We start from the raw sequence: 24,300 nt of genomic DNA, 5'->3' as shown, positions 1-24,300 counted from the left end.
CTCTGTCCGTGAGCTCAGTGCGTATCAGCGGCACGTTACCGGCAGCGGCAGGTTTAAACTCCGTGAACACCGAAAAACTGTAGTTACAAATAAAGAGTCCGCGGAAGAAGAAGACGAAGAGGAAGAAGAAGAAGAAGAAGAAGAAGCATACAATAGTTTTAGTGTTGGTGGTTTCTGGCGGATCCTGTGCAAGGTGAATTTGGTCACTAAAACTGAGCTGTGTGTGTGTGTGTGTGTGTGTGTGTAAAAGTATCTGTATGTTCATCTGACCCCAGTCTGTTGAAATGAGAGCTCACATTTCTCTAAATAAGAATGAACATTAAGATTCTTCTTCTCTTATTGTTTCAGATTTAAGACCTCTCTGAGGCTATGAATCATGTTGAGGTCAACGCATTATCGTGGGTGTCAGCATACCTTTCTGTCTGTGCAGAAAAATGAGCAGCAATGACAGGATTTGGGGAATTCCTCTCTAATACCACACTGAGAAGGCTCCTTTCTTTTCATTAAGACAAACATGAACAACAGCATTGTTTCAGAGGACTCATGTCACAACACCACCTGCGTGGTGGGTCGGGATGGAAAGCCAACAACAAGCATCATTATGTTTCTGGCTGCAGTTGTGGGAAATCTCCTGGCTCTCTTCATCCTTGGAGTGCACCGGAAGGAGCACCACTCCAGGTCCTCCGTCTTCTGCATCCTGGTGACCGGCTTGGCCCTCACAGACCTGCTGGGCACCTGTCTCCTCAGTCCGCCCGTCTTCATCTGCTACGCCCGCAACATGTCCCTGAGAGATCTGGGCAGTGAAAAACTGTGCAACCTCTTTGGATTTGCAATGAGTTTCTTCGGCCTGGCACCCACACTTATCCTGTGTGCCATGGCTGTAGAACGCTGCCTGGCCATCAGCCACCCTTACTTTTACTCTGTACACATCCGCCACAGCTTCGCCAAATTCACCCTTGTCTTTATTTACCTGTTTTCTTTGGCCTTTTGCCTCCTGCCGTATGCAGGTTATGGCAAATTCCGACAGTACTGCCCTGGGACATGGTGCTTCATAGACATGGACGCGACAGGGGTTGAGCAGGCCAGCTTGGTGCTGGCTTTCTCCCTGTCTTACTCCTCACTCATGGCACTGCTGATCTTTGCAGTGTTGGTGTTCAACGTGTCCGTGATTGTAACCCTGTGCCAGATGCACCGGAGCCAGATCATGCGGCGTGGCTCGGTCCGGTCGATGGGGAACAAGAGGAGGCTGAGCCTGGCCTGGTTTGGACAAGGAGAGGAGGAGGTGGATCACCTCATCCTGCTGGCACTCATGACCATCATCTTTGTGGTCTGTTCTCTGCCACTGACGGTGAGTTAACCTCTGACCTCTGTGAATGTGTGTGTGTCATAGATTGATGTATTTCTTTGGAATTTTCTATTTATTGATTCATGATCTGTCAGCACATTTTACTACATCTCACACTGCAAAAGGAGAAATTATACAACACCCTGTTGTGTCAGTTGTTTAACCACGAACCAGGCTGAGGGCATCTTTAAGGTGGTTAGCCAGTTCCTAACTTCCTCCCTCTCTCTTTGTAATCATTCTGCACAGGCGGAGCTCAGCTGACATGGCGACCGTTAATGCTTTTGTTGCTGTGGTATGTGTTTGTATGCCTGTTTGTAACGGCTGAGCTGTGCTCTCCCCTCAAATTAAAGGCGTGTCTAAGGCATGCAGCCACATATGGCACATATGCGTGTGCTGCGTGATTGTTCACTATGTCTGCGTTTTTTTAAATGGAGGAGTGTGACTAATGTTATGACCCTGGAGGACTGGTCCTGCCCTGCCTTTTTTTTACCCATAGGGCAAAGCATTCCTGGCAGGGTTATGAGGTTAAAAGGACACAGCACCTGTGAATTCAACATTTTTACTATTTTTATGTTCTCCTGTGCTTTTTATACATCTAGTTAAAGGGTTGGCAGTTGTTTAGTATTTATTATTCTACCTAGGTTTGGATTATTCTACCTTTTTTGCCACCATAGGTTTTTGAAAAAAATACATTGAATTGGCTAGTGCTAATACAAGTATTGTAAATGCAATAAATGTTTTGAAAGGCAAGAATCTTCATCTACAGCACAGCTGAGGAGGATGCCTCTTATATCTAATCATGCTGTCACAAGCCTGAAGTTAAGCAGAAAGAAGCCCAGACAGCTCACAGCAGCCTCAGTTGTTACTCAGCCAAGTTCCATTATATTGGAAAGGAGGTAGAAAGATCTTTGGCCAAATCTGCAAACTGCAGTCCAAAAGAAGACAAAACCCAAACTGGTCTGAAGGTGAAGGTAAACATCATGTCCTGAGCCATGTCATGGTTGATGTGGTAAACATCTTAAAGACCCTGTTCACTAGTATGTATAGACGTATGTATGTTGTTTTTTTTTATGACAGACGATCAAGTAGTTTACAGGAAGTGGTGAAAACACTTTGTTCATGTTTTAGTAACACACATCTGCCTGAGGGTAGTTTGTGGTAACACTTGGCCTGAGGACTTGGAAAGGTTTTGGTGCAGTGTGAGTGTGCAGTGATGACGGCACTCTGAGTAACACTACAAGAAATACCTGCTGCATTGCATATGTGCACTTTAAGTTTCCAGCACTGTATTGAACGGCAGGTCCAAAAAGACTAGTTTCTATAATGCTTTGATTACTTTAAACCTTTCAATCCAATCTGGAGTTACAAACCTGAATCCTTTGAGTATAATTAATGAATATTTTGAGTATCTGTTACTGAGTACTGGTAGTGTCATCTCACACATGCATGCGCATGTGTGTGCTCGTTTTGTTCATGCAGTTCTTGTGGTTCCAACTAAATAAAGTGAGTCGGCTGTGAAGTGAAAGATGTGATGGTGATGATGATTAATACCGGTTGGTTTCCCTGAAGTGCAACAGATGTCAACACAATAATGTAAAGTTTGACATGTGCGGGTTTTCTTCTTTCTTCAAGCTGCAATTATGTGCCAAAAAATCAAGAACCCCGTAGCCTGTGTTTCCGGCTTGTTACTTCTATGTAACTGGATATACTTGCAGTGTGATGTTTTATTGGGCTGTGCCCGTACACTGGATGATGTGGATGAGATGAAAAGCAGGCGCTGGAAAATGCTTCCTTTTATAATGCAAGTTTGGCAGAGAAGATGAATATTTGTAGGTTCAGAAAACAAATGATGTCGTCTTTGTCTTGCAGGTATGAATAAAGTCGCTAGACTTTGTATTGCCTTTGCTAAGTGGCTCTTGGACTAAAACAAATGAAGCAGTATTTTCTTTGTGTATTTCTAAGAATTGGTCATTCCAGCAAGAGTTTTCTCTTTTTTTTTCCTTCTCACAAGTTCACATAGTGTGACAGGAAAAGATAATGAAACTTGAGAATTTCTCAGAACGGCTAAATTTGTTTTTGGGTGTTGTGGTTGTATAGGTGGTGACATTAACTTCACAGTGCTCACTGTTATTAGAATCACACCACCTTCCCAGGCTTGTCACCCTGCAGCCTGTTGTTTGAGACGGTCACTTCCCATTGATTTAAACATGTATAGTACGCAGCTAAAGTAGACAGCTGAAGACGATAAGGTGCCATTAACAAATTGAAATTGCTGCAATGAATGTTATCACCTCTGTGTGAAAAAGACTTTTTATAGGGTTTGAAACGTGATCTCTTGTTCCCCAAATTGATAAATAAGATCACTGTTAGAGTGTAGGATAACACAAAGAACTGGACAAAAAAAGCCTCAAACGCCCACTAACATCTGGACTTTGTGATTGGAAAGGGTACAGAGATGCTTTAGTTGTCACAGGTGTTTAAAAGCTCCAGCTCCAATCACCAGTGATTGATCGTTTTTCCAGTGTTATGTAGTGATGTAAGTGGTTCTTTGTCACACACTCAATCGGTCTTCATTAAAGCTTTGCCCATAACTTTTAAGACCCTGAAGCAAAAGATCTAGATGAGTATCTGCTGATAGTCACACTAACGTTGGTGTAACAGTTAAATGGCATTATTTGTAAGTATATTACCAAATTTGCATATAATATGGCATTTAGATACATCTGTACTGTAGCATATATATAGATGATGATACACTGCCTCAGGTTATGTTTCTAGGACAACAATATTTTTGTTTGGCATTTTTGTCCTTGTGGTGCGTCATGTCTCGTTTCTCATAGCCTACAGCTCAGGATCCACATAGGCTTCTTCTCTTGGTTACCACTGTGACCTGCACATGTGCTCGGTGAGGCCTCCGCCTTTCTTAAAAGTTGGATGTTGTCAACAACAAGTTTTCAGAGCAGACTCAACTAAACTAAAACACATTTTGTTGTGGAGGATGTCTCCCATGCCTCTGGTAATGTACGACTGCAGGTTGGCATAAAAAAAGAAATCAATACAATCATTAGTTACAGTAGTTGTGTGTTCTAATAATCTCTTGTGAGCATTTAGGATGTGTATTTCCTGATTTCCTGTTTTCTCCTGAAGTCCTCACTTTCTTCCGTCTTCCTCGTTCTGTCATCTTTAGCTGTCTCCTGCACAGAACAGATAATCACTAATTCACCTCCTGACTAATGTTCCCATGGGAACCACAGAAGCCCAATACCTGGATCAATATAAGCTGCACTCATCTCACTGCTTATGGGCAGGATTGGTGATTTTAGCTGTAAATTTCCTCATATCACATTTATAAATACTGACCAATGGAGCGCGCGGGGCAGGTTCGTTTTAGGTGATATAGCAGCTTGTGTGGTCTCTAATGCTTTGACTTTATCATAAAAGGTTTCCATTAGTGTGGACACTGTATCTGTGTCTTAGTCAGCGGGCAGATATCGACTTGAGGTTTGGATGACATGGAGTGCAGCAACGATCCATAAACTGAAATCCACCTCACTGTATTATATGTATAAGAATAGCAGCTGTAATGAGATTTTCTCAGCATCTTCACCTACTGCTGTTCCAACAACAAATTCTCCTGATGCTTAAGTGCACAGTGGTAGACTGAAGGTTGGGAAGACATAAAGTTCCTGGTGCTTATAGTCTGTGGTTGTCGCATTTATTTGAATACATTGTTTTTTCTCCTTAAGGATTTGAAGAGGTTTTGTTGTTTTTGTTTGTGTCTGTTTAGAATCAGTGTTACCACATATGCTGTTTCTCTTACTGTGCTAAGGATGCACAAGAAAAAACTCAGATGGATACATATTTTTGTATGTGGTGCTACTAGAGCTCGCTCGGTGACAGGCTGCTGCTGCTGCTGCTGCTGCCAAGGTGCAACAGACTAAAGAGCTCATTTATCCCCATCAGATTGTTTAACTCCCAGGTTGGAGGCGTGGGAGAGAGAAAGAACAGGACCAGACAGTGGATGTAGAACACGGGCACAAACCGAGCAGTTATTATATATATGCACCTGTTGGCATCTGTTTATTCATTAAAAATAATGAAAATAATACATTTTATTGTATTATCCGATGATTTTAAGTACACAACACCGTCGGACATCCCATTGACTGAACGTCTGATGCACTTTTTTTCAGTGCAGTAAGACCATGTGTTCATTGGATAAATGCATATAATCGTCGTTTTCTGAGATGCTAAGCGTCTCTGAAGGCTTACTCGGGGCAAGGCAAGACACTAGGCTTTCGCATGATGATTGGTGGAACTGTCTAAAAGGCTGAACCCCTTTTGATTGGCAGGGATTTGCCAGTGTAAAGTCACGAGACAACGCACTGTACGTCCGGACTGTTCGTTTTCAACACATTGCACATATTACAGTCTGAATAAAACATACTAATCACTATAAAGTTGTTGAGTTTTGTTGTGTAAGTGAAGTTGTGAAGGGAAACTAGCCTGCTAGTTAGCGTGCTAGTCTGTTGTATACAGACACAGTTTAGGTGTGTGTTTCTCCTGGACATCATTTCCATGTGTGTTGCTTTAGTTCTATGGGATGGCTGTGGTTGACAACAGTCTCAATTAACATTTCCCTTTATTAGTAACGGTCAGGCTGCAATAGGATGCATTTATAATGTACACCTAACATGAGCTTCCCCTGTTTGAAAGACGAGCAGCCGCCACTGATTTGCACCATACTTTTTGTGTGCAGCTACTCATCTTGTTTGTTGAAACTGAGAAGTACAAAACTTCTTCTCATTCTATTAAATGTACATTTTAACTTCCTACCTTAAAAGATAAAGAATACAGTATTTCTATATGTCTCTCTAGTAGTCATAGTAGTAGTTAGTAGTCACTAAAATGTACATGTTCCCATAAGTGGGGGCCTCATCGGCTGAAAAATAGAGGCAACATAAAAGTACTACGAATGACAGTTCCTCCGGCTGTGATTCACTCCAGACTTTATATACACTCATGCTCATGATTTGAAAAGGCACCCAGCCATCACTTAGTCTTTAAAGAAATCCATCCTGTACAATGGTGTTGACCAACTTAACATCAATTTAGAAGTCATTTGCTGCTGTTTTGGCACTTCATTTTCAGCCCTGCTTGCAGCTTGTTTAGAAACGTATTGGCCTTTATCTGTGGCTGCCACTTACTTTTTTGTGCATGCATGCTGTTCCTCTTGCACATTGGTTCACTCCAATTTGGATACCAAATGCAAAACATGCAAAAGAAAACAAAAACAGAATCATGGAGATTCACAACAGCACAGTACGCTCTGTAAATTAGAACAAAATGAATATACCACTTCCAATAGCTATGAGCAAACTGGGAATAATGGATGACTTTTAGGAAGACGATAAACAACAAACACCACTGACACGTTTACAATCACGTTTTAGGGCATCATACCTCTGAGACTCATTGCGGAGCCTCATAAATCTGTGCTGTGTAACAGATTAGGCAAAGGAAACCACATTGTAACAAAAGCACATGGACTTTTTAATGTGGACCAGAATGAGACAAAAGATTCTGCTGCTTAAAAACACAACAGCATAATTTTCCACCTGTTCGTCAGACTCAGGAAAGACTGCAACCTTATGAAAACAATTTCGAGATAAGATCATTGTTTTAAAATGATTACAACATGTGGACAAATGTTCTTTCCCCACAGGGCTTCGGCCAGGAATCGTCTCAATCCTAAATATAATAGTTTCATAACAACTAGGAGCTCTTATGTCCTTCGACAAGTCCAGACCTGAATGCCATTGAAAATATGCAGAATGACAGGATAGATAGCTCTTTACTGACACTCCCCTCATACAACTGGATCCAAATTGAATAAATCACTGCAGACACAGAGGGGGAAGTCCCCGAATTCAAACTGTATCCAAGAAGGCTCAAAGCCGAAATCCTAATGCCTTCCAGGGCCGGTCTCTCTGAGGCAACTTTAGCAACAAAACACTGGAATACTGAAGTCATGGGGCACATTTAATTGGGCTAATGTGGCCTCTGACTCAAGTCTTTTTCTGATGTTCTAGTTCCTCTCTGTCAGAGTTACTAAGAAAGACATTTTGAAGAAGACGCCCTGACCCTGCTGATCCAACACTAGATATACACATATGGACAAACACCGACTATCAACAGTAACACAAGTTCATGGGGATGTGAGGACACGGTGATCCTGACCTTTGATTTTTTTTTGCATAATTCTAATCAGTTCATCCCTTAGTCAGGATAAAGGTGAAGAAATTTCCTCAGGCCACTTATGACCACAACATCCACCAGAAAAACATCTAAACATGAGGTCTAAACAGTTCACGGTTAGGCATGTAACCCCTCCCCTGTATTGATCCCATGATCAGATGACATCCATCAATACAATTCATTGTTCTAATAGTGAACATATTATTGACCAGATGTGGTGTGGCGGACTCTGGGGAGTGGTGAAGTGTCTTTAACAACATATGCTGAGTCCAGATGCCTTTTAAACTCATCTGTTTTATTAACCAGCCTGCAGAGCCACTGCTGGTTCCTACATGAATCTACAACTCTTCCATGATTTGCTGAAAGGATCAATAAAATGCTTGATGATGGTGGTGAAAGGGTGACAGGCGGATGTGTAAGTTAGCTCTATGGAAAGCACCGTCTGTGTCATCAGCTTAGTATAGCATGACATTTGCATCCTGAAGTGCAGAATAAATACACAGAGCACGGGAGGGGCACGGCTGTGACATGTAAAGAGACACAGGTCGTGGAAGCTTTGTCTCGTGTGCTCCTGGTGGGATTTAAACCTCATTGTGAGCTCCATTCAGGTAGCTAAATAAGGAAGGACGTTGCTCTGCCATCAGCTGCGGGCTTTGTGAAAGAGACAATGAGGACTCTCTTTCTGTGGAACTCAAACACTTGATCCTGCATTCATGTGCGTGTACACAGATACTCCTATTACATCAGTCAGAATTATGCAGGCTGGCTCATTACATTTTCCTGGTTTTACTTGATTTGAGGAACACAGGAAAAACAAATGACATCAATGAAGATCCTGGATAAAATGAAGTGTCGATATTGAACCGATTAATGTGACACTGGAGTGCATGGGTGATGGAGGACATGGCCTGAGGCCTCAGTCTGAGTACAGTAAGCAGGAGGAAACAGGAAGCAGGATGACAAAAAGACAAATGTGGAGATCAGGTCAGAGATATATATATTAATAATAAAGCAGCAGAGATTATTAGTTTGATTGCCGTTGCTAGGCAACCAAATGTATCTCCTCCGACAGATTTCAAGCTACAGACTCCATTTTAGTCTTAAAATGCTCATTAGATGCTGCTGTATCAAACTTGTATTCAGAGTTTTCTAATTCTGAATCGTTCCACACGCCAGGCTCTCAAAGTTGGAGTGGTTTTTGAGGTCTCCTCTGCTGTTACCATGGTGACAGGCTGACACACAGAGGCATACACAGAGGCATATAAAGCTCTGAATTGCTCTGATTCTCCAGCAATTCAGAGCAATCCTTCACATCAGCATTCAAAGCAATGCTTCAGCTGCAGCAATCAAACTTGCATTTTTTCAGGAAATGCCCTTTTCTAGTTGTTGTTGGACTTGCTTGCTCTAATAGCGCCACCTCTGTCAAGATTTAAATCCATTAAATCTGAATTTTTGGCTACTTGCATGTTTACAGTCCCAGCAAGCAGCACAGCATCCATCAGCAGCTGACTTTCTTGGAACCAGATATTTTCTCACTGGTCTCCACCAGCTCCTGATGGATGGATCTGCCTCTTTGGAGCCAACGTTAAACATTTGCTTGTGGTTGCAAGGCTGAAAATAGAAGACGGCGTGTATAAAATACCAAAAGCTACAAATGGTTAATAGATGTGTTGATATTTATCTGAGAGGTTGTCACTATGAGTAACCCCACATGTAACCAGCTTCGTCTCATTTCTAGAAGTGAAAACAGCTAATGTAAGCCCTTTTTGTGTAATTCACTTCCTGTATGTGCATTTCTGTTCTCCGTCCTTTGAATGATCTCTCTCTGTTCACCACATATTTCTATGGAGCTGCATATTGAAAACATTACTTTGATGGCAAAACCGGGGTCTTTTGCAATGAACTCTCCAGAACTCTGCTGAGAGGAACTGATATTGTGGTGTAATCCACATTTTAGGGTCAGTAGATTGTATAATTTTTATAATAGTTATATAATTATTGCTTGCTTCTTTTATAAAGGTGACATGGGACCATAAAACTACCAAGGAGAATCTGGATAAACGTACCTTTTTTAAAAAATAAAAAATCAATCCACCTGTGAACTGATTCGTGTCATTAAAGCCTTCTACTCATCATTAATTAACCATTGTTTGTTCATATTTAATGAGGTTATTTAGGGTTTTTGTCTGGACATTTTACTTTCCCCTCAACAATAGTTTTATAGCTCTAAAACTATTATAAACATTTATTACACTGACCCAAACAATAAAAGCTTATTGATCCTGGCAAATGATATTGCTTCTTTGGGAGGCGCAGAGCCATCACCCCAGAACAAATCTGTCTTCATCTCCAATCAATAGCTGCCTCCAGACTCATTTGTTTAGTTACTCATACTCTAAGTCAAGTCAATGGCTGGCTGTCAGTAAATACATACTCTTCCTAAAAAATGGTGTAATTACTCCTGTTCACTATTTCACTGTGCTTTTGGCCTCGTCAGCTCGTGGGCCTGAAGTTTATCAGAACAGTTACAGCTGTGTTGTTTGTCATTCACAGGACGTTTTTACACTGATGGTCACTCTGCATCATAAACAGTGAAATTATAGTAAGAGCTGGTGGCTGCTGTCAGCAGTGCAGAGTAGAAAAAAAGTAAAAATGATTGTTGAAGATGGTAGTTTGAATATATCTAAAACATGGATCAATAGCAGCACCAGAGATTCTTCCTCTCCTGTGTGTTATCAAGTCATGTATTGTTCCAGTCCGTAATAGGTTGTGCGCATGTGAGTATAATAAGGATTATCAATTGGAAATAACACAGTAATTATTATTTTTACCACAGAGTTTCCCAACCTCAGGGCTGGGTCAACCTCATGGAGTGAGGATGACTGTAGACTGCCAGAGAGACACATGGCAAAGCAAACATGTATACTGGCAGAAAATAGCATGTCAGTAGTCAGAGTTGTTATATGTTACTGAGGTTGTGAATTTGCTTTGGGCCTTGAGACATAAACTATGAAGTTGTTAACAAAAGTTGTGATAAAATTAGTCAGAAAAAAAGTTGTTATTAAATCGTTTATTACATTTGACTTTTTAATAGTAATTGTATCACATAAATCTATCTTGTGGGTGAAAATCTGGACTTAATATTGACATCTATATAAAAAAAGAAGAACTATAACAGCAGTCAGCTAAATCTAAAAAGCTAACAAGGTTTATAACAGACAGCTTTGTAGGTAATGAATCCAGGTATCTCACTAGCTGTGAACCGGATCCATACCTGAACCTGTTCTCACATCCTTGGTGCTGACCCAATGACCTCTTCCTGGAAGTGTTAGGTGCAGAAAGAACAATAGGGCTGTTGTTTCATCCTCCAGCTCGCCTGCAGTGTCGGAAGATATATGGCTTAATAAAAGCTGCCTTAGACGCAGCAGTGCAATACAACACCCTCAGATCAAACAAACCATAAGGCCAGTGTTCATCTGCTGATGCGCTGAGAGACATTTGAAAAGGGGAAACGGTTGACACCCTGGTTCAATAAAAAACATAATTGTTGCATAACACCTGCTTCAACTGAGCACTACTGTCAGCACGGAGAGAAGATGCATGTTCTGCTTAAAAACATCACCAGATATTTTCATACTTTAAATCATTTAGGCTGTTACATCATCACCGTGTACAGGAAATTCGGATGATATCTGGTTCCAGTCATAAATAATCCCTCTTCGGTTCCATGAAGTTGACCTCAGCTGGCATCAATTGTGTTATGATTCATAGAGACTGCTGTGAAAATTGAGTAGTCACCCTGTGCTGGTGATCAAATTCACCAAAAAAATGTATTATAACTGATCCAGCCGATTCTGTGACAACACAGAATAAGTTAGTCAGCTTTCTGATTCAATAATTAATTATTCATGTGTGCCAAAACACCAAATCACATTACACATTTCATTACTCAGTCCTTTTGTTGTTACATTCTGGACGTCAATGAGTCCTCTTTGTGATTCCAAATTGTTTTTCTGCTCTTTCTGCCTCTTCAAAGAGTGGCTGAAAGTCAACAAGACAACAGGGACTTAATCAATTCAACAAGATAATTGCAACCAGACAGCAGTGCGGATTTTGTGGTTTGGGATTTTAGAAGGCAGTGAACCAGAGATAATGTTTACTAGAGCAAACACAGAACCTGGAAATATGTGATGGGAAGAAGTTTTCCCCAGTTTGCTCTGCTCTCAGAGAATCCCTCAACAGCCTAAAAATACCTTCATCTGACAGATAATTGGTCCCCTGATCCATTATTTTAAGTTACATAATACATTTAGAAATAGAACAAAGCAGACTGAGGACACTGATATTTATTTGGACTAAACAAACCAATTAATCTTGATAAAAGAGGGGCACTCTTATGGTTTGAAGACATTTCCAAACATTTCCTGAAAGAGAATAGAATGTGAATAAATGTAAATAAAAATAAATCTTCATATTATAAATGCTCGTTATCAGCTCCTATCACTTTGCATTTGGCTTGTAGGGCCCTAGTGTACTGTACTACATGAATGATCAGCCCATTCGATACTTCCTTGTGTGCTTCCCTCCTCGTTGATTACCGTCCTAATTTTTTTTCACCTGTGTCTTGTTCCCCTTGTGTATTTAAGTCTTGCTCCCTCTTGTCTTTGTCAGTCCATCCTGTGTTTGGTCTGTTTAATGCTGCCTTTGGTCCTGTCATTATAGCTTTATATATTGTATATATTCTCCTGGTGAACCAGTATTCTTTCCCAGTGTCTCAATGCTGGTTTGTTTGAGTTTTGTTTTGTACTTTGTTATTTTGTTGTTTCAGTTTTTAGTTTCTAGGCTTTTGTGAGTTTTTTTTCAAGCTTTAGGCTTCATAAAGTGAGCCTTTTGTTATTATCTTAGCTTTTTTGTCCTCACTGAACTTAAACCTAATAGACTGACTACATGGCTGATGTAAACTCTGTGACTTTGTTTTTGTCTCTCATCACATCATAACATGCCCCCAGAGATCCCTACTTCCCTACTTGTGATGATACCCCTGACTCCTGACTCCTGACCCCTACAACCACTCGTGCACACCCTCCCAACTACTGTGATCATAGAGTCGGCAGTTCACCTAACTGATGCACGTCTTTGATATGTGGGAGAAAGCTGGAGTGCGTGGAGAAAACCCTCTCGGGCATGGAAACAGTGTTAACCAATGCCAAGTAGGCATCGGTGCTCTGCCCTTACATTTTTTGGTTCAGCCACGACACACATGCATATGTGTATTTGTCTGTGGTTTGGTTAAAGTTTGACCATCCACACAATAGTTAGTGGAACTGTTTCCCTCGCAGCCTGTCTGGTTATCTGACCCCTTGTACTTCAAACTATATAACCATAAATCATATGCCCAGAATGAAATTTTTGCTAATACTAAGCAAGATAAATGTACAAAAACAGGACCCACAGTTTGAAGAAGCAGGATTATTTTAAAGGGATTTTGTTAATTGCCAAGAATAACAAGAGGTGCAGTTCATGAGTTGAGTTCAGCTGTTGGCAGTTAGAACATCAACTATGCACACAAGAAAACATGGCTGACGTCCAGACGGCTGTGTCGCAACCAACATATTAAAAAACACAGTTTCATTTGGTAAGTCTCCATTACGGCTATGAAACTTTACCAATAATCACATTCAACTTCAAGCTGTCATTTTAATTTAAAATCATAAGAGCAGAGGAACGGGGTGGCTGTGATGCTGAGGAACTGCCATCAATGTCTGTTGCTATATGGTTGCTATATATGTATATATATTGGCACATATTAGCCCAACTTTCCAAATGTGAAAGTTGGGTTTTCACCCTTTTCCTTCCTCTTTGCAGTTGCAGTGTTTTTTTTTGTCAGCAGTTTCTGTTTGCTAATGACTAACAGCAACTCCTACACCATCTTGTGCTGAACACACGGTTAACTCCTCTGAAAGAGTGACAGTTGTCTTGTCCATTTAACAATAACATGAGTATGTGTTGCTCTGTGTGCCGTTTATGTGTGAGGATGTGTTGTGTGTGGGTAAATATTTTTTGTGGCTCCTTGTCCTCACAGATTGATTAGACTGAGTGTTAAGGTCTGCTGGCTCCGGGTAATTCACTGCATCCTTGGGCTTTGTTTGAAGAGGACAATCACTAATGGGCTTTCAGACTGTAAATTCCCCAGACACACAATGCATGTGTACATATTTATGAAGTCTCTGGAAGAAGATGTGATATCTGTGAAAAAGTCTGGTGAGCATAAACTGTCATGGCTGATCTGATAAGATGCATGAGATGCCTTCAAGGCTTTAAAAACACCTACCTCCTCTCTGCATGCTTTCCTTTATCTTAAAAGTCCGAAACGGAAACCTTGGTAACTGAATATAATACAGATTGTGGAACGTTGAAATTCCCCTTTATATTTCATGGTTACACTGTATGACTCACAACACGTCCCTTCAGGATGTCAATCTGGGTCAGAGGTCAGACGCCCTGCAGCATATTTGCTGCATGTATATTTGATTCTTTAATCTCTCCAGTTAAAGAATCTCAGGGGGGCATGCTTTGTGCAGAAATCAACATAATGAAGTCTGCTAGAGGTCTGATAGTGAATTCCAATAAGTGTTATTGTATTTTTCCATTATTGCATCAACCAGGAACAGTGTGTAGGTTCAGACCTTTTCTCTTACAGTCTGATAAATTTAAAAGGGGGGGGGGTGGTACAGATGGATGATGAAGATAGGCATAAAGGTGTTGAAAAAAGATGAGAACTTAGAGGAAGTGCTGACGTCGGGTGTCACAACTAACTATGTAAACTGTGCAGCTGCCATAATGTCTTATATTCTAACCATTTTTTAAATACAGTTCCTTTTCTTTATTTTCCCAGATGTCCCAGTGAAAACCTTCAGGGTGTTATAAAGATTTAAATCAGTCAAAAAGTCAGTTTATTGTCAATGCTGCCATATGTACTGGACATACAGAGAATCGAAATTGAGGGGGTGTTGTATAGGTCTTGTAGGGAGAGGGGGTCTCCAATGATCTTCTCAGCTGCCCTCACTATGCGATGAAGCGTCTTCCTACATGTGGCTCTGGCTCTTCAGAGCTAGGCGCCAAATGTCTGCAAATGACTCACTATTAGCAGTAAAGCTTCACATCTGTAAGCTTTGAAGTGAAACATGACCGTGTGTGTGTGGACGTGTACTCATCAATATCACAACAATATCAGTGTACCAGTACATTATGGCACAAGATATCAGCATGTAATGTGGTTCGCCTGGAGTGACACACCACTTTCAGCTCGAGTTTTGGCTCAGAGCATCATCATGTTCCCAGATGTGGGCTGCTGTTTTTAGTGGAAAAGCTTGGAATGACTGTACACTACCTTATTATTGACTGGCAGATATGGTCAACAACCAAGATGTCCACAATCACCAAGGTAGTAGGCAGAAAGAGAGTGTTAAATTCTGTCCTAGTGAGGACAGGCTGCATGAACATAAGCTATATATAAGCTTTAACTTAAGCTACATAAGAGGCAGACATGAGCTCATGGAGCTAGGACAGTGAATACTAGGCTCTAAATAAAGGCTTGTTTATATGTTATGGATGATTTAATACTGTGAAGGAATGAAATTAAGCTTGTTTCCCTAAACATGAAACTCTCATAGCTCTGCAGCCTTTTTCTTTCTATCGGCATTGTGTAAACAGTCTTCTCCGAAAGGCCAGTAATCCTGTGTAATGATCCTGCAGTCAGACAGGATCCAGAAGAGGGAGTTAGGAATAGTCCACCAGGACCATGGGATAGAAAATAATGGGTTGGGGAGCGTAGACATCCATTACGTGGTCTGTTTCCTGAAGGATGCAGCCATTATTGGCCCCGAAAAGCATCTTACGTTTGTCTGACAGGATGTGTTCATAACGGACAAATTGGGTCCAAGAGGCTTTGTCAGCAGAATATTGAATGATGTAAATATGAACTCCCTGAACTGTATGATTGATTAGTGCACGGTATGAAAAAAATACATGCATTGATTGCTTTTGATAGGCACTGAGCAAACAGATAAGAGCCTAACTTACAAATATAGAAATTATATTTTACAAGAGGACATTTAGGAGTGATGAAAAATAAAATATTTTCATGATTAAAGTAGCTTTCCACATCTGTTTGTAGCAGTACTTGAAGATAGTTTGCACGGCTCTGCAGGGTGAATAATGACTCTTGGACATGAGCCTGCTCTGTGCTGTGTGGAAACATATTATATGTATTTGTTTATACAGTGTATGTGTAAATGTATGTGGATTTATAGGTCTGTATGAGCCTTTAAAGCTCTGCTGTACACCATCTCTGGCCTGCTCCTTAACCCCAGGCTGATGCATTAATATTCTTCTGTTTAAGGAGCGCCTGACATGTCATCGGTTTTGGCCCCACAGCCTGCAGTGCTTGCAGAGGGACGTCTGGTGATTTGTGTCCCTCTCTGCAGGTCTGCTGAAAGGACCATAAGAGGCAGGGTGGCACGCAGGAACAGAAGCAGGAGTGAGGGTGGTAATGTGGAGTGAAGTGACAATGGGGAGGTTAATGGCAGAGCACATGTCTGTTTGAAATGTTCCTGGCAACACGGCAAGATGAATTAAGTGGGTGATAACTTTGTGTGGAGGACCAGGCACCTTTGTTACTGTTTGTTAGTGTGTCTTGTGCCAGCAGGGCAAAGAATAACTTTTACTTGAACTAAAATAAATAACAAATTGTTGCCAGTGGGAGGCCTGTCGGTCGACCCCTGTCTCTTGGTTGGAAGCCAGGAGTATGTTCTGAGTTTTCACCGTTATTTTCTAAGCTTTTTAAAATGTGGATCTGATCCACTTCGTCTTTTGTTAAAATACACCTGCTTCCTCTTAAGTGAGTAAGACCCCTTCCAAGGGGTGATTGATAAGTTTGTGACTGTCTGCAGGCCAACAGGGGTGATGCCTGCCTTTCTGAAATGTGGATTTGATCTTGTCCAACACACTGCCATCCTTAGGATATTAACCTTTCCAACATCTGTAGTCACCATTTTGACAGCGATGAGGACATTGTGGACCACTTTCTGTAGGACCAAGATGACAAAAAAGGCAAACTATGATTAAACATGACTCACAACTGAAAAGTGGAAATGTGTGTAGCATCAATGTGCTTGGTTTTCTAAAAGTGATCCTTTTGCAACAATTGCATCTGTGTGAGACTATCCAGTTGATCAGCATGTAGTCTGGTTCCTCTGCTTGTCTGATTTGGCCCCGCTCTGGACCTGCTCCCTCTGGCCCTTCTCACATTGTCTCTAGCTTATTAGTTTTCATCCCAGGCCCTAGCAACAGGGAAACATTTACACCAATATACAAAAGCACTCAATCTGCACCAGCCATTAATTAGGCCACTGTTTGTTGGATATTTCATGGAGGAAATGGAGAGTTGTTGATAGAGAAAAGGAGTGAGGTGACAAAGATGCTTCCTGGGCCAGCTGCTGCTTCTGTCACTGCTGGGGATACTGCAGTCTGCTGTGCCTGTCTGCAGTCTGTCATACCTTAAAGGTTATTGCAAGAAACCGTAGTTGTTTTGTCACGCGGCGTTGTGTTTTTGCTGTGTATTCAGGACACTTCGCAGTTGTGAAACTTACAGGTGTGTTCACACATAGTGTGTTTTGTAAAGAGACGGATGTTGACATTTGATAAAATTGAGCACAAGAAGATGAACCGCAGTCTCGGCTGACACTGACACTGAGCATGCAGTCTAGTTCTTATCTGATGTCCTCAAATCCCCCTTCACTGTGTTACACAGGCTTGAGTGGAACAAACCAGAATCCTATCAGTGTGAAACTCCCTCCATGTCATATCATAGACCGGAAATACTGCTGGATGAACCTGCAGCTGCATGAGCAGGCAGCTCTGAGCCTGCACCCAGCTCACACTCAGAGTGGTCACAACCTTTAAACCTAAATAAAATCGATGAGTGTAGCAGTCTGTGAAAATGTTAATTTATCCTGTAAAGGTGGACATTTTTATGATAACTGACTCTTGGTAGTTGCTGGTGTTGGTATCTAACCTCCATCCTCTCTGTCCTTCAGATTGCAGGCTTCATAAACGCCATCCATCCGTTCTGTAGTGACAACAAGAACCTGACAGCTTTCCGCTTCTACGCCATGAACCCCATCGTGGATCCCTGGGTTTTCATCATCTGCCGCAAGTCTGTGTTTCGCCACCTTTGCTCTCTGCTGAGCTGCCGCTTCAGCAGAGGAGCCGTGAAGACGACGGCGCACTGCGCCCTGTCTTTACCCCTCGACAACGTCATACAGCGTAACCCTCCTGACGTGACAGTTCCACAGAACAACATGTACTCTGGTTTACCTCTATGACCTTTGTAAATCCCCATCTGTGGAGGCTGAGACTTTCCTGCTTGGAAAAAAAAACAATGGAGGAAAAAAGGCACAAAAGACAAACAAGTATCTGCCACAATAGAAATCTTCTATGTGACCATTACAGTTGCCTTGATGGGAAAAAATGATTGCACTATAGGTCTTAATCTTCCATTGACCCATGGAAGTTGTTTCAATGTTGCAAGCAGAATTGCGCCATAAAGAACACTCAACACTCTCTCCTAACCAGAACTAAAATCTGTCTGTGTCTCAGGCACAAAATATTTTGAAAACACCCAACTTCCATTTTTCTAGATCTTTATTTAAATGTTTTTTTAAAGTCCAGTCTTTAATCTTTTACCACCTGCTGTTCGAGCTCAGACTGCTTCCACTAAAGGAGAGAAATGTGAAAATGTTAAATAAGTATTGGTAGATTAGGATCTTTTTGGATGTTGTGCTCAGTTTTTTTTTTTTAAAAATGGAACAGCCTGTTGTAAAAATGATCAAAATAAAGAAGGAAAAATTCATTTGTTCTTGTGACAGTTAAAGTAAAATATAAAGCTGCTTTATTCTACTTAAAGTCTTGCAGCATTTCAGTCCAGTCAAGTCTTTGTATTGGAGGAACATTCTCCTCCTCACTCTGATATCTAAGCCCCCTATGATGTGAATGTTCTGTGTTTTTTGGGCCCCTTGCTTGCTGACAGGACTTTGCACTGTGAATCTTTTGTTGTGACTTTATTGCTGTAACATACCTTGTGATAAACCTTAATGTGTTTGTGTTGTTTGGTTTATACAACAGAATGCAAAGATATATGGATAGACAGACATTCACTCTGCTTTTTTTTTTTTTGCCTACGCTCAGTCATGCATGACCCGATGTAAAGTCAGACATGTTCCCACTGGCATATATTATGATCTGGAGGGTTTACTGTGTTTTTGAGCTGTACAACTATTAAAAGAAATCAGTCTGTGGTACACATTTTTTTCATGTGTCTGCTGCAGGTTGCCAAACTGCTGAAATAGTCCTAAGCATGTCAAGCTGTTTTCAGGGAGTCTGCTGTTGATGCATAAACCAAACACGGAGTGCTCCTTTAAGCTTATTTTATGGTCTAAGCACAGCCTCACTTTTAATGTGTTCATATTACTTTACAAACTTCCATCATGTAGCTAAACGATGCCACTGACATCCCAACAGAGCAGAGGCTGTGTGGCTCTGCAGCACCACTGTGTGGATAACATGGGTATGCTACTGTAAACTTCAGGTAAGGGCTCCTCGAGTGGCAGAAAGGATTAGGTTAATATGCTGGAAATCAAATCTTTAAATACTTTCCAAACTTGAGTTGCTTAATTTAAGTGTCTGAAACTACTCACATGCAAACGTAATTAGGATTTGGCTCCCAGTGTGTTTTTGTAGCAGCTGAGACTGAGTGATTAACTGCAGCATATGTTTTGGAAGAATTGGAAAGCTTAATTATGTAATCATAAAATATTTGTTGAGCTATGTCAGAAAGAGGACTCTCCTCCATGTATCCCTTTAAAAACATTCTTACCAAATTTGTAACCATCTTATTCCCTCACTTATACTTCCTGGGACTAAAGTGATCAATAACCTCTTGACAAGTAATGTCACACAGAACCATCATTTTATTTTTGAACCATCTCTGAGTACATATTTATTAGAACTAAACAGTATTTTGTCACATATTTTACTCATAGCTTCCTGCCTCAAACAGTTTGATGACGATGGCTTCATGCGGCTGTAGGCTGAGCTTGTACAGAGATGTCGACCCCAGACGGCCCATTCCCGTGCTGGCCACAAACACTCCAGCTTCAGGTAGGCTCGGCACCCAGGCCGGATCCAGGGTGTGGACATCGGACCCAACGTTGAGAAGGATAAGAAAGTGCACACAGCCCCAGGAGCGCAAGAAGGCCAGGATGGGAGGAGATGAAGGAGGGGAGAGGGTGGAGTTGTTGAAAGAAGAGTTTGAGGAGGCATTAAATGAAAGGAAGGTGAAACTGCCAAACAGGAGAGCTTCTTCTCTGGCTCTGGAGTGGCTGAGGGAGGCAAAGAGAGCCACAGCTGTGTGTTTTGTCTTCTCCTTGTCCTGAGGGAATGATGGCAGAGGCTGAATAATGCTACAGTTTTATATGACTTGCATGCTCTGATATGTCCAGCGGAACAGCTGGCTGTACTACTCACTGTGTGGGGGTCTGATAGCTCATCCATCTCTCTGTGTGAGGTGGCAACTTTCAGAGACACATTCTGCAAGTGAAATTTTTATTATTCAGCATCATCAGCTTTTAAAACGAATGAGTCATAAATTCCAAGACACAGACAAGCCTTTACTTGTGTTCGATCGATGTCCTCATCATGCGAGACTGCAGGCGATCCTGGCAGAGTCATCAACAGCACCAGAAGTAACTTCTTCAAATCCTGAGACGCCTTACCTCCAACCTCGATAGAAGGAGATGAGTTTTACAATCACATGCATGTGCTTCAACTCTGAGTAACTTTGCAGAAACATTTGATCAGTTCAGGTCGTACTGTCCAGCTGGGCCATATGTGCTCTTCTCTTGTTTGCAGGTGTGTCTCTATAGCTTCAGCTACTTCCTGGTCAGACAGGATGTGATGAGAGTGTGGCAGAATGGACCTCATGACCACATCCACCAGCGTGCCATTGATCTGGCTGCTATTGTTTAGAGGATGTAGAACATCTGTCCTCTGTTTTACCACCACAATCCTGAAAAGACACACAGGCACAGTTATCCAACAGTCCTAGAGTTTCATTTCAGATTAAACAAAAGATCATATTTATGAACTACACCTTTCCTCCTCCTGACTGAATTCCTTGATGATGCCTCGCCATGCCAACAGAGTCTGAAATGTACACAGCATTGAGGAAAACTGATGGAAACCCTGCTTGTAGGACGAATCTGAGCTGATCAGTGTCATTTTACCTTTTCTGAATATGCTGCGTCTGTGTCACAGATGGAAAATCCTGCTACACCTTGCTCCATCCAGAACTGAAGAACATGCTGTGGGGGAATAATAATACTTGTCTTAAGACATTCAGTGACATAAACTGTATAAACAACATCATGTTTACCTGCACTGCAGCTGAGTGGTGTGACGGCTCGTCTTCTTCATCTGTGCTTCCCAACAGATCCGAGTCGCAGAAGTCTAACACTACTTTAAGGTCTGCAGAACCAAAAACACGGAGCACAAATAAAAAGTTACCAACAATAAAAAAGAAAAAGAAAAAATCCTCCACACATTACTCGCCTGCTTTGTTGCATTCCATCAGCAGATGTTGGATCTGAGCCTGTGTAGCCAGGTCTTTAGCAGTGGCAGTGAGGTTTAGAGGAGATGACTTTGTATCAAATAGACCCTCCACAATAAGAGCCCCGATACCCAAAGACCTGTAGTAGGGGAGCTGCTCACACACAGCTAGAGAGAAAATAAATGTTAACACTATTGGTTAAACAGTTAAAACAGAGAAAAGCTTTCATAAATACATGATCTATAGCAGGTCTGTGCACCTCCCAACCACCAGGGGGCAGAGAGTTAATCACAAGCTGAAAAAAGTTCGGCAGCTTACAGTTTGAAGTTCAGTGTTATATCTTTGGTTCTTACCGTTGACACCTTCTGACTCCTCGGCCTGCGCCTCCGTCGCCAGGCCGGGCTGCAGTTGATAGAACAGGGTCTTCTGCCACCATTTGAGCGGTATCACCACCGGCCTGGGGCTCATTACTATGATGGCTACTGAGGTGGCGAGTATGGCCACCCAGGCTAGCCAAAACATCAGCACCAGGTAACAACGCACCTTCCTCCAGCCCGGGCCTCCAGCGGCGACCTCCAGCTCCTCTCTACTCATGGGCTTCCACGTCTGCACCGGCTCCGGGTCTGGCCCCGGGATGAGCAGCGGGGCCGCCTCGGAGTCACGCACGCTACCGTACCCGGTTCCTCCAGAGTTCAGCGGCATCTGCAGGTAAGGAGTCAGTTATGGAGGCTGTGAGGGTGCAGCAAGAAAAGAGCTGCCCAACTGTTTGTTGTTGTTTGGACTGTTTTCATACCGTGCCGTTTATCTCCTGATCAGTTCGCTCCATACTATTATACTTAAAGGTGCACAGACCCTGCAGGTTCCAGCGTCATGACCCGGTCTCCACCACCTCACTCTATCCCTACCTGTGTGCTGTAATTATAGAAGCTGCAGGTCATGTGACTAACCTGTTTACCCACAGAGTCATGGCCTGCTGCCCTTCATTGTGGACACAATAAGTCCCTTCTGTCCACAATGAAGGGCAGCAGGCCATGTGGTGACTTTTTTCTCTTAGATCATACAGAGATGATAAAAACTGAAAATATCTTGTAAAAATATGCAGTCCAGATTTAATTAGTTTTGCATTGCATTTTTTTCAGATAAGGTATCACACCCCAAAGGCCCATTCAGAGTCTGGAAAAGGATGTGTGCATGGTTATACTCCCTCTGCTCTAAACAGGTTATTCTCTCTCTTAAATGCAGTTATTCAAACATTACATTGAGGCTTCAGCAGGTTCAGTGGGAAAACTATAAAACCAAAACTCGGCTATTCTGGAAGCATAAGGATGGATTTTTATAATATCTCTGTAGGTTTGTGACTTGTTTTTGTTTTTTTGTTTTTTTTATTATCTCAAAATGTAACAGCTGAATGAGATTTGATTTTTATAGGTTTATCACTCCATGCTTACATTAATATTTATTGTATTTTGATCAAGCACACCCTTGTGTAAAAGGTAATATTTGTAAATTCAAAAACAAAAAACATTACAATTCACTTAGGTCGGATGGTTGATGTCTGTAAGCTTTCAGACGCCCTTTAGTGGCTGTTTGACTAAACACAGCTGCTTATGAACCAGGTGAGGAATCCCACCAGAAAACACGCCACAGAAAGGTTTCAACTGCATAGTTCAGGATTAAATCCACAACCTTCCTGCTGAGAGGCAACCACTTTGTACCAACATCATTATCTAAACAAAAGCACTCAAACATCGTTACTCACATTTTCCGTCTCAGTTTTTTTCCTCTTAGTCTTCCCCTCAGGTTCCTTTCCTTCTTATCTTTGCCCACAAAGTGTTTCCAGCTGAGCAGTGCAGTCCTGAGTTTAGTATTTGAGTGATCTGACTTGTCAAGAGGGACGAGGTGAGAAACGGGCCCTGTCCAATACAAGCTCTTCTCAGACAATTCATACAGAGGTGCTGAGCCTCACCACACCCTCGCAACTTATTATGAAGAACTCATGACTGCCGAAGACACAGACTGCTGAAGTCCTGTAGCTGTTACACTTGTCTTCAATTCAGAAAACTTGTTTTTTTAGAATTAAAACTGAGCGGCTTTCTTCTTCTGTCTGTGTGCTGTGTCTTTTACACCACTTCAGCCAAGGTGTCACATTAGGCTCTAAAACATGAGACAGGATGCTTTATATGCTCACACGAGACATTACAAAACCTTTAATGCATATATAATCATTCATTGAATATTTTGAACCTTCATGTTCAAATTAAATATTTATATTTATCCTTTAGCCTTCTCTTATTTCATGTATATTAAAACATAAGGTAGTGGTCATATCTCTAATTTTAGGTTGCACAGATGTATACAATTCCCTCCTACACAACAACAACTAAACCACATGTTGATTTAACACATCACACTTTCCCTCTAAAGTGCCCGAGGGTACACGGTTAATAAGGTATGCGTGCTAATTCTTGGTAAAGTCTCATCCTTGCCCCCCCCCCTAGTATGGCCCTCTACCCTCCTCCATCTCTTCCTGCAACCTTCCCTGTGCATTCTTTACTCTTTTGTGTCTCCTCCTCTGGCTTTCTCCTCTTATGGCATACGTTTATGTTGCTATAACAAGTCTTTGCTATCCATGTCACCTTGGTTTCCTGACGGCATTGTGCAAGCTACTTATTTACTGAGAGGAAACTGCTCTCCGTCACGGGACTCTGTGATGCATGTGCAGTGCACGTGTGGTGTGCAGATTCAACCAAAGAGTGATTTCAGTTTTGTATGATGTATTTATTCCAAAAAAAGAACTGTCAGATCATTTGTTATCCGTATATACAGTGTGTATACAGTATCTCAAAGTCATATTGATTAACTGCCTCAGACACAAACCTCACCAGGCAAATACTCCCTGTCAAACAACATTTTTTTTTTAAATTTGAATTGCTTAAATATATATTGCATAATCAATCAGCTTTAGGGCTCATCTAAAATGCAGTCTCACTCTCATTTAAGCATATTAATCTGCATGGAGTTGGTGTTGATC

At 41.6% G+C, this 24,300-nt stretch overlaps 2 protein-coding genes across 3 annotated transcripts; one reads left to right on the top strand and one right to left on the bottom strand.

The window, feature by feature from the left end:
* ptgir (prostaglandin I2 receptor) lies at positions 1–24,020 on the top strand. Of its 2 annotated transcripts, XR_003671617.1 has the most exons (4): positions 1–193; positions 349–1,348; positions 17,701–18,442; positions 24,010–24,020. XR_003671617.1 is itself a non-coding variant. In XM_028420223.1 (3 exons), the coding sequence occupies exons 2-3, from the start codon at positions 515–517 to the stop codon at positions 17,986–17,988; spliced, it is 1,122 nt and encodes a 373-aa protein (XP_028276024.1). In that variant the 5' UTR covers positions 1–193; positions 349–514; the 3' UTR covers positions 17,989–18,903. The 2 variants fall into 2 exon arrangements, 1 of the variants encoding a protein (XP_028276024.1); XM_028420223.1 differs by lacking the exon at positions 24,010–24,020 and having other exon boundaries at positions 17,701–18,903.
* Positions 19,695–22,095, bottom strand: LOC114445110 (4F2 cell-surface antigen heavy chain). Its single transcript, XM_028420070.1, has 10 exons — positions 22,063–22,095; positions 21,623–21,971; positions 21,272–21,436; positions 21,096–21,187; positions 20,947–21,024; positions 20,814–20,866; positions 20,534–20,729; positions 20,336–20,443; positions 20,189–20,251; positions 19,695–20,093 (listed from the first exon to the last, which is right to left on the bottom strand). The coding sequence occupies exons 1-10, from the start codon at positions 22,093–22,095 to the stop codon at positions 19,695–19,697; spliced, it is 1,536 nt and encodes a 511-aa protein (XP_028275871.1).
* Positions 24,021–24,300: the final 280 nt, after the last annotated feature.

This window comes from Parambassis ranga, chromosome 13, assembly GCF_900634625.1.
Source record: "Parambassis ranga chromosome 13, fParRan2.1, whole genome shotgun sequence".
NCBI classification, from domain to species: Eukaryota; Metazoa; Chordata; class Actinopteri; family Ambassidae; genus Parambassis; species Parambassis ranga.
The sequence above is the reverse complement of the archived record's forward strand: the minus strand, read 5'-3'. Positions and strand labels throughout refer to the sequence as shown.

Excerpts from the sequence above, each read along its gene's own strand:
- ptgir (XM_028420223.1), top strand. The coding sequence starts at position 515 with ATGAACAACAGCATTGTTTCAGAGGACTCATGTCACAACACCACCTGC. Across the intron at positions 1,349-17,700 it reads TCTGTTCTCTGCCACTGACG|ATTGCAGGCTTCATAAACGC; the intron begins GTGAGTTAACCT and ends TCTGTCCTTCAG.
- LOC114445110 (XM_028420070.1), bottom strand. The coding sequence starts at position 22,095 with ATGGAGCGAACTGATCAGGAGATAAACGGCACG. Across the intron at positions 21,972-22,062 it reads ATCAGGAGATAAACGGCACG|ATGCCGCTGAACTCTGGAGG; the intron begins GTATGAAAACAG and ends CCTTACCTGCAG. Across the intron at positions 20,252-20,335 it reads AGGACATCGATCGAACACAA|AATGTGTCTCTGAAAGTTGC; the intron begins GTAAAGGCTTGT and ends TTTCACTTGCAG.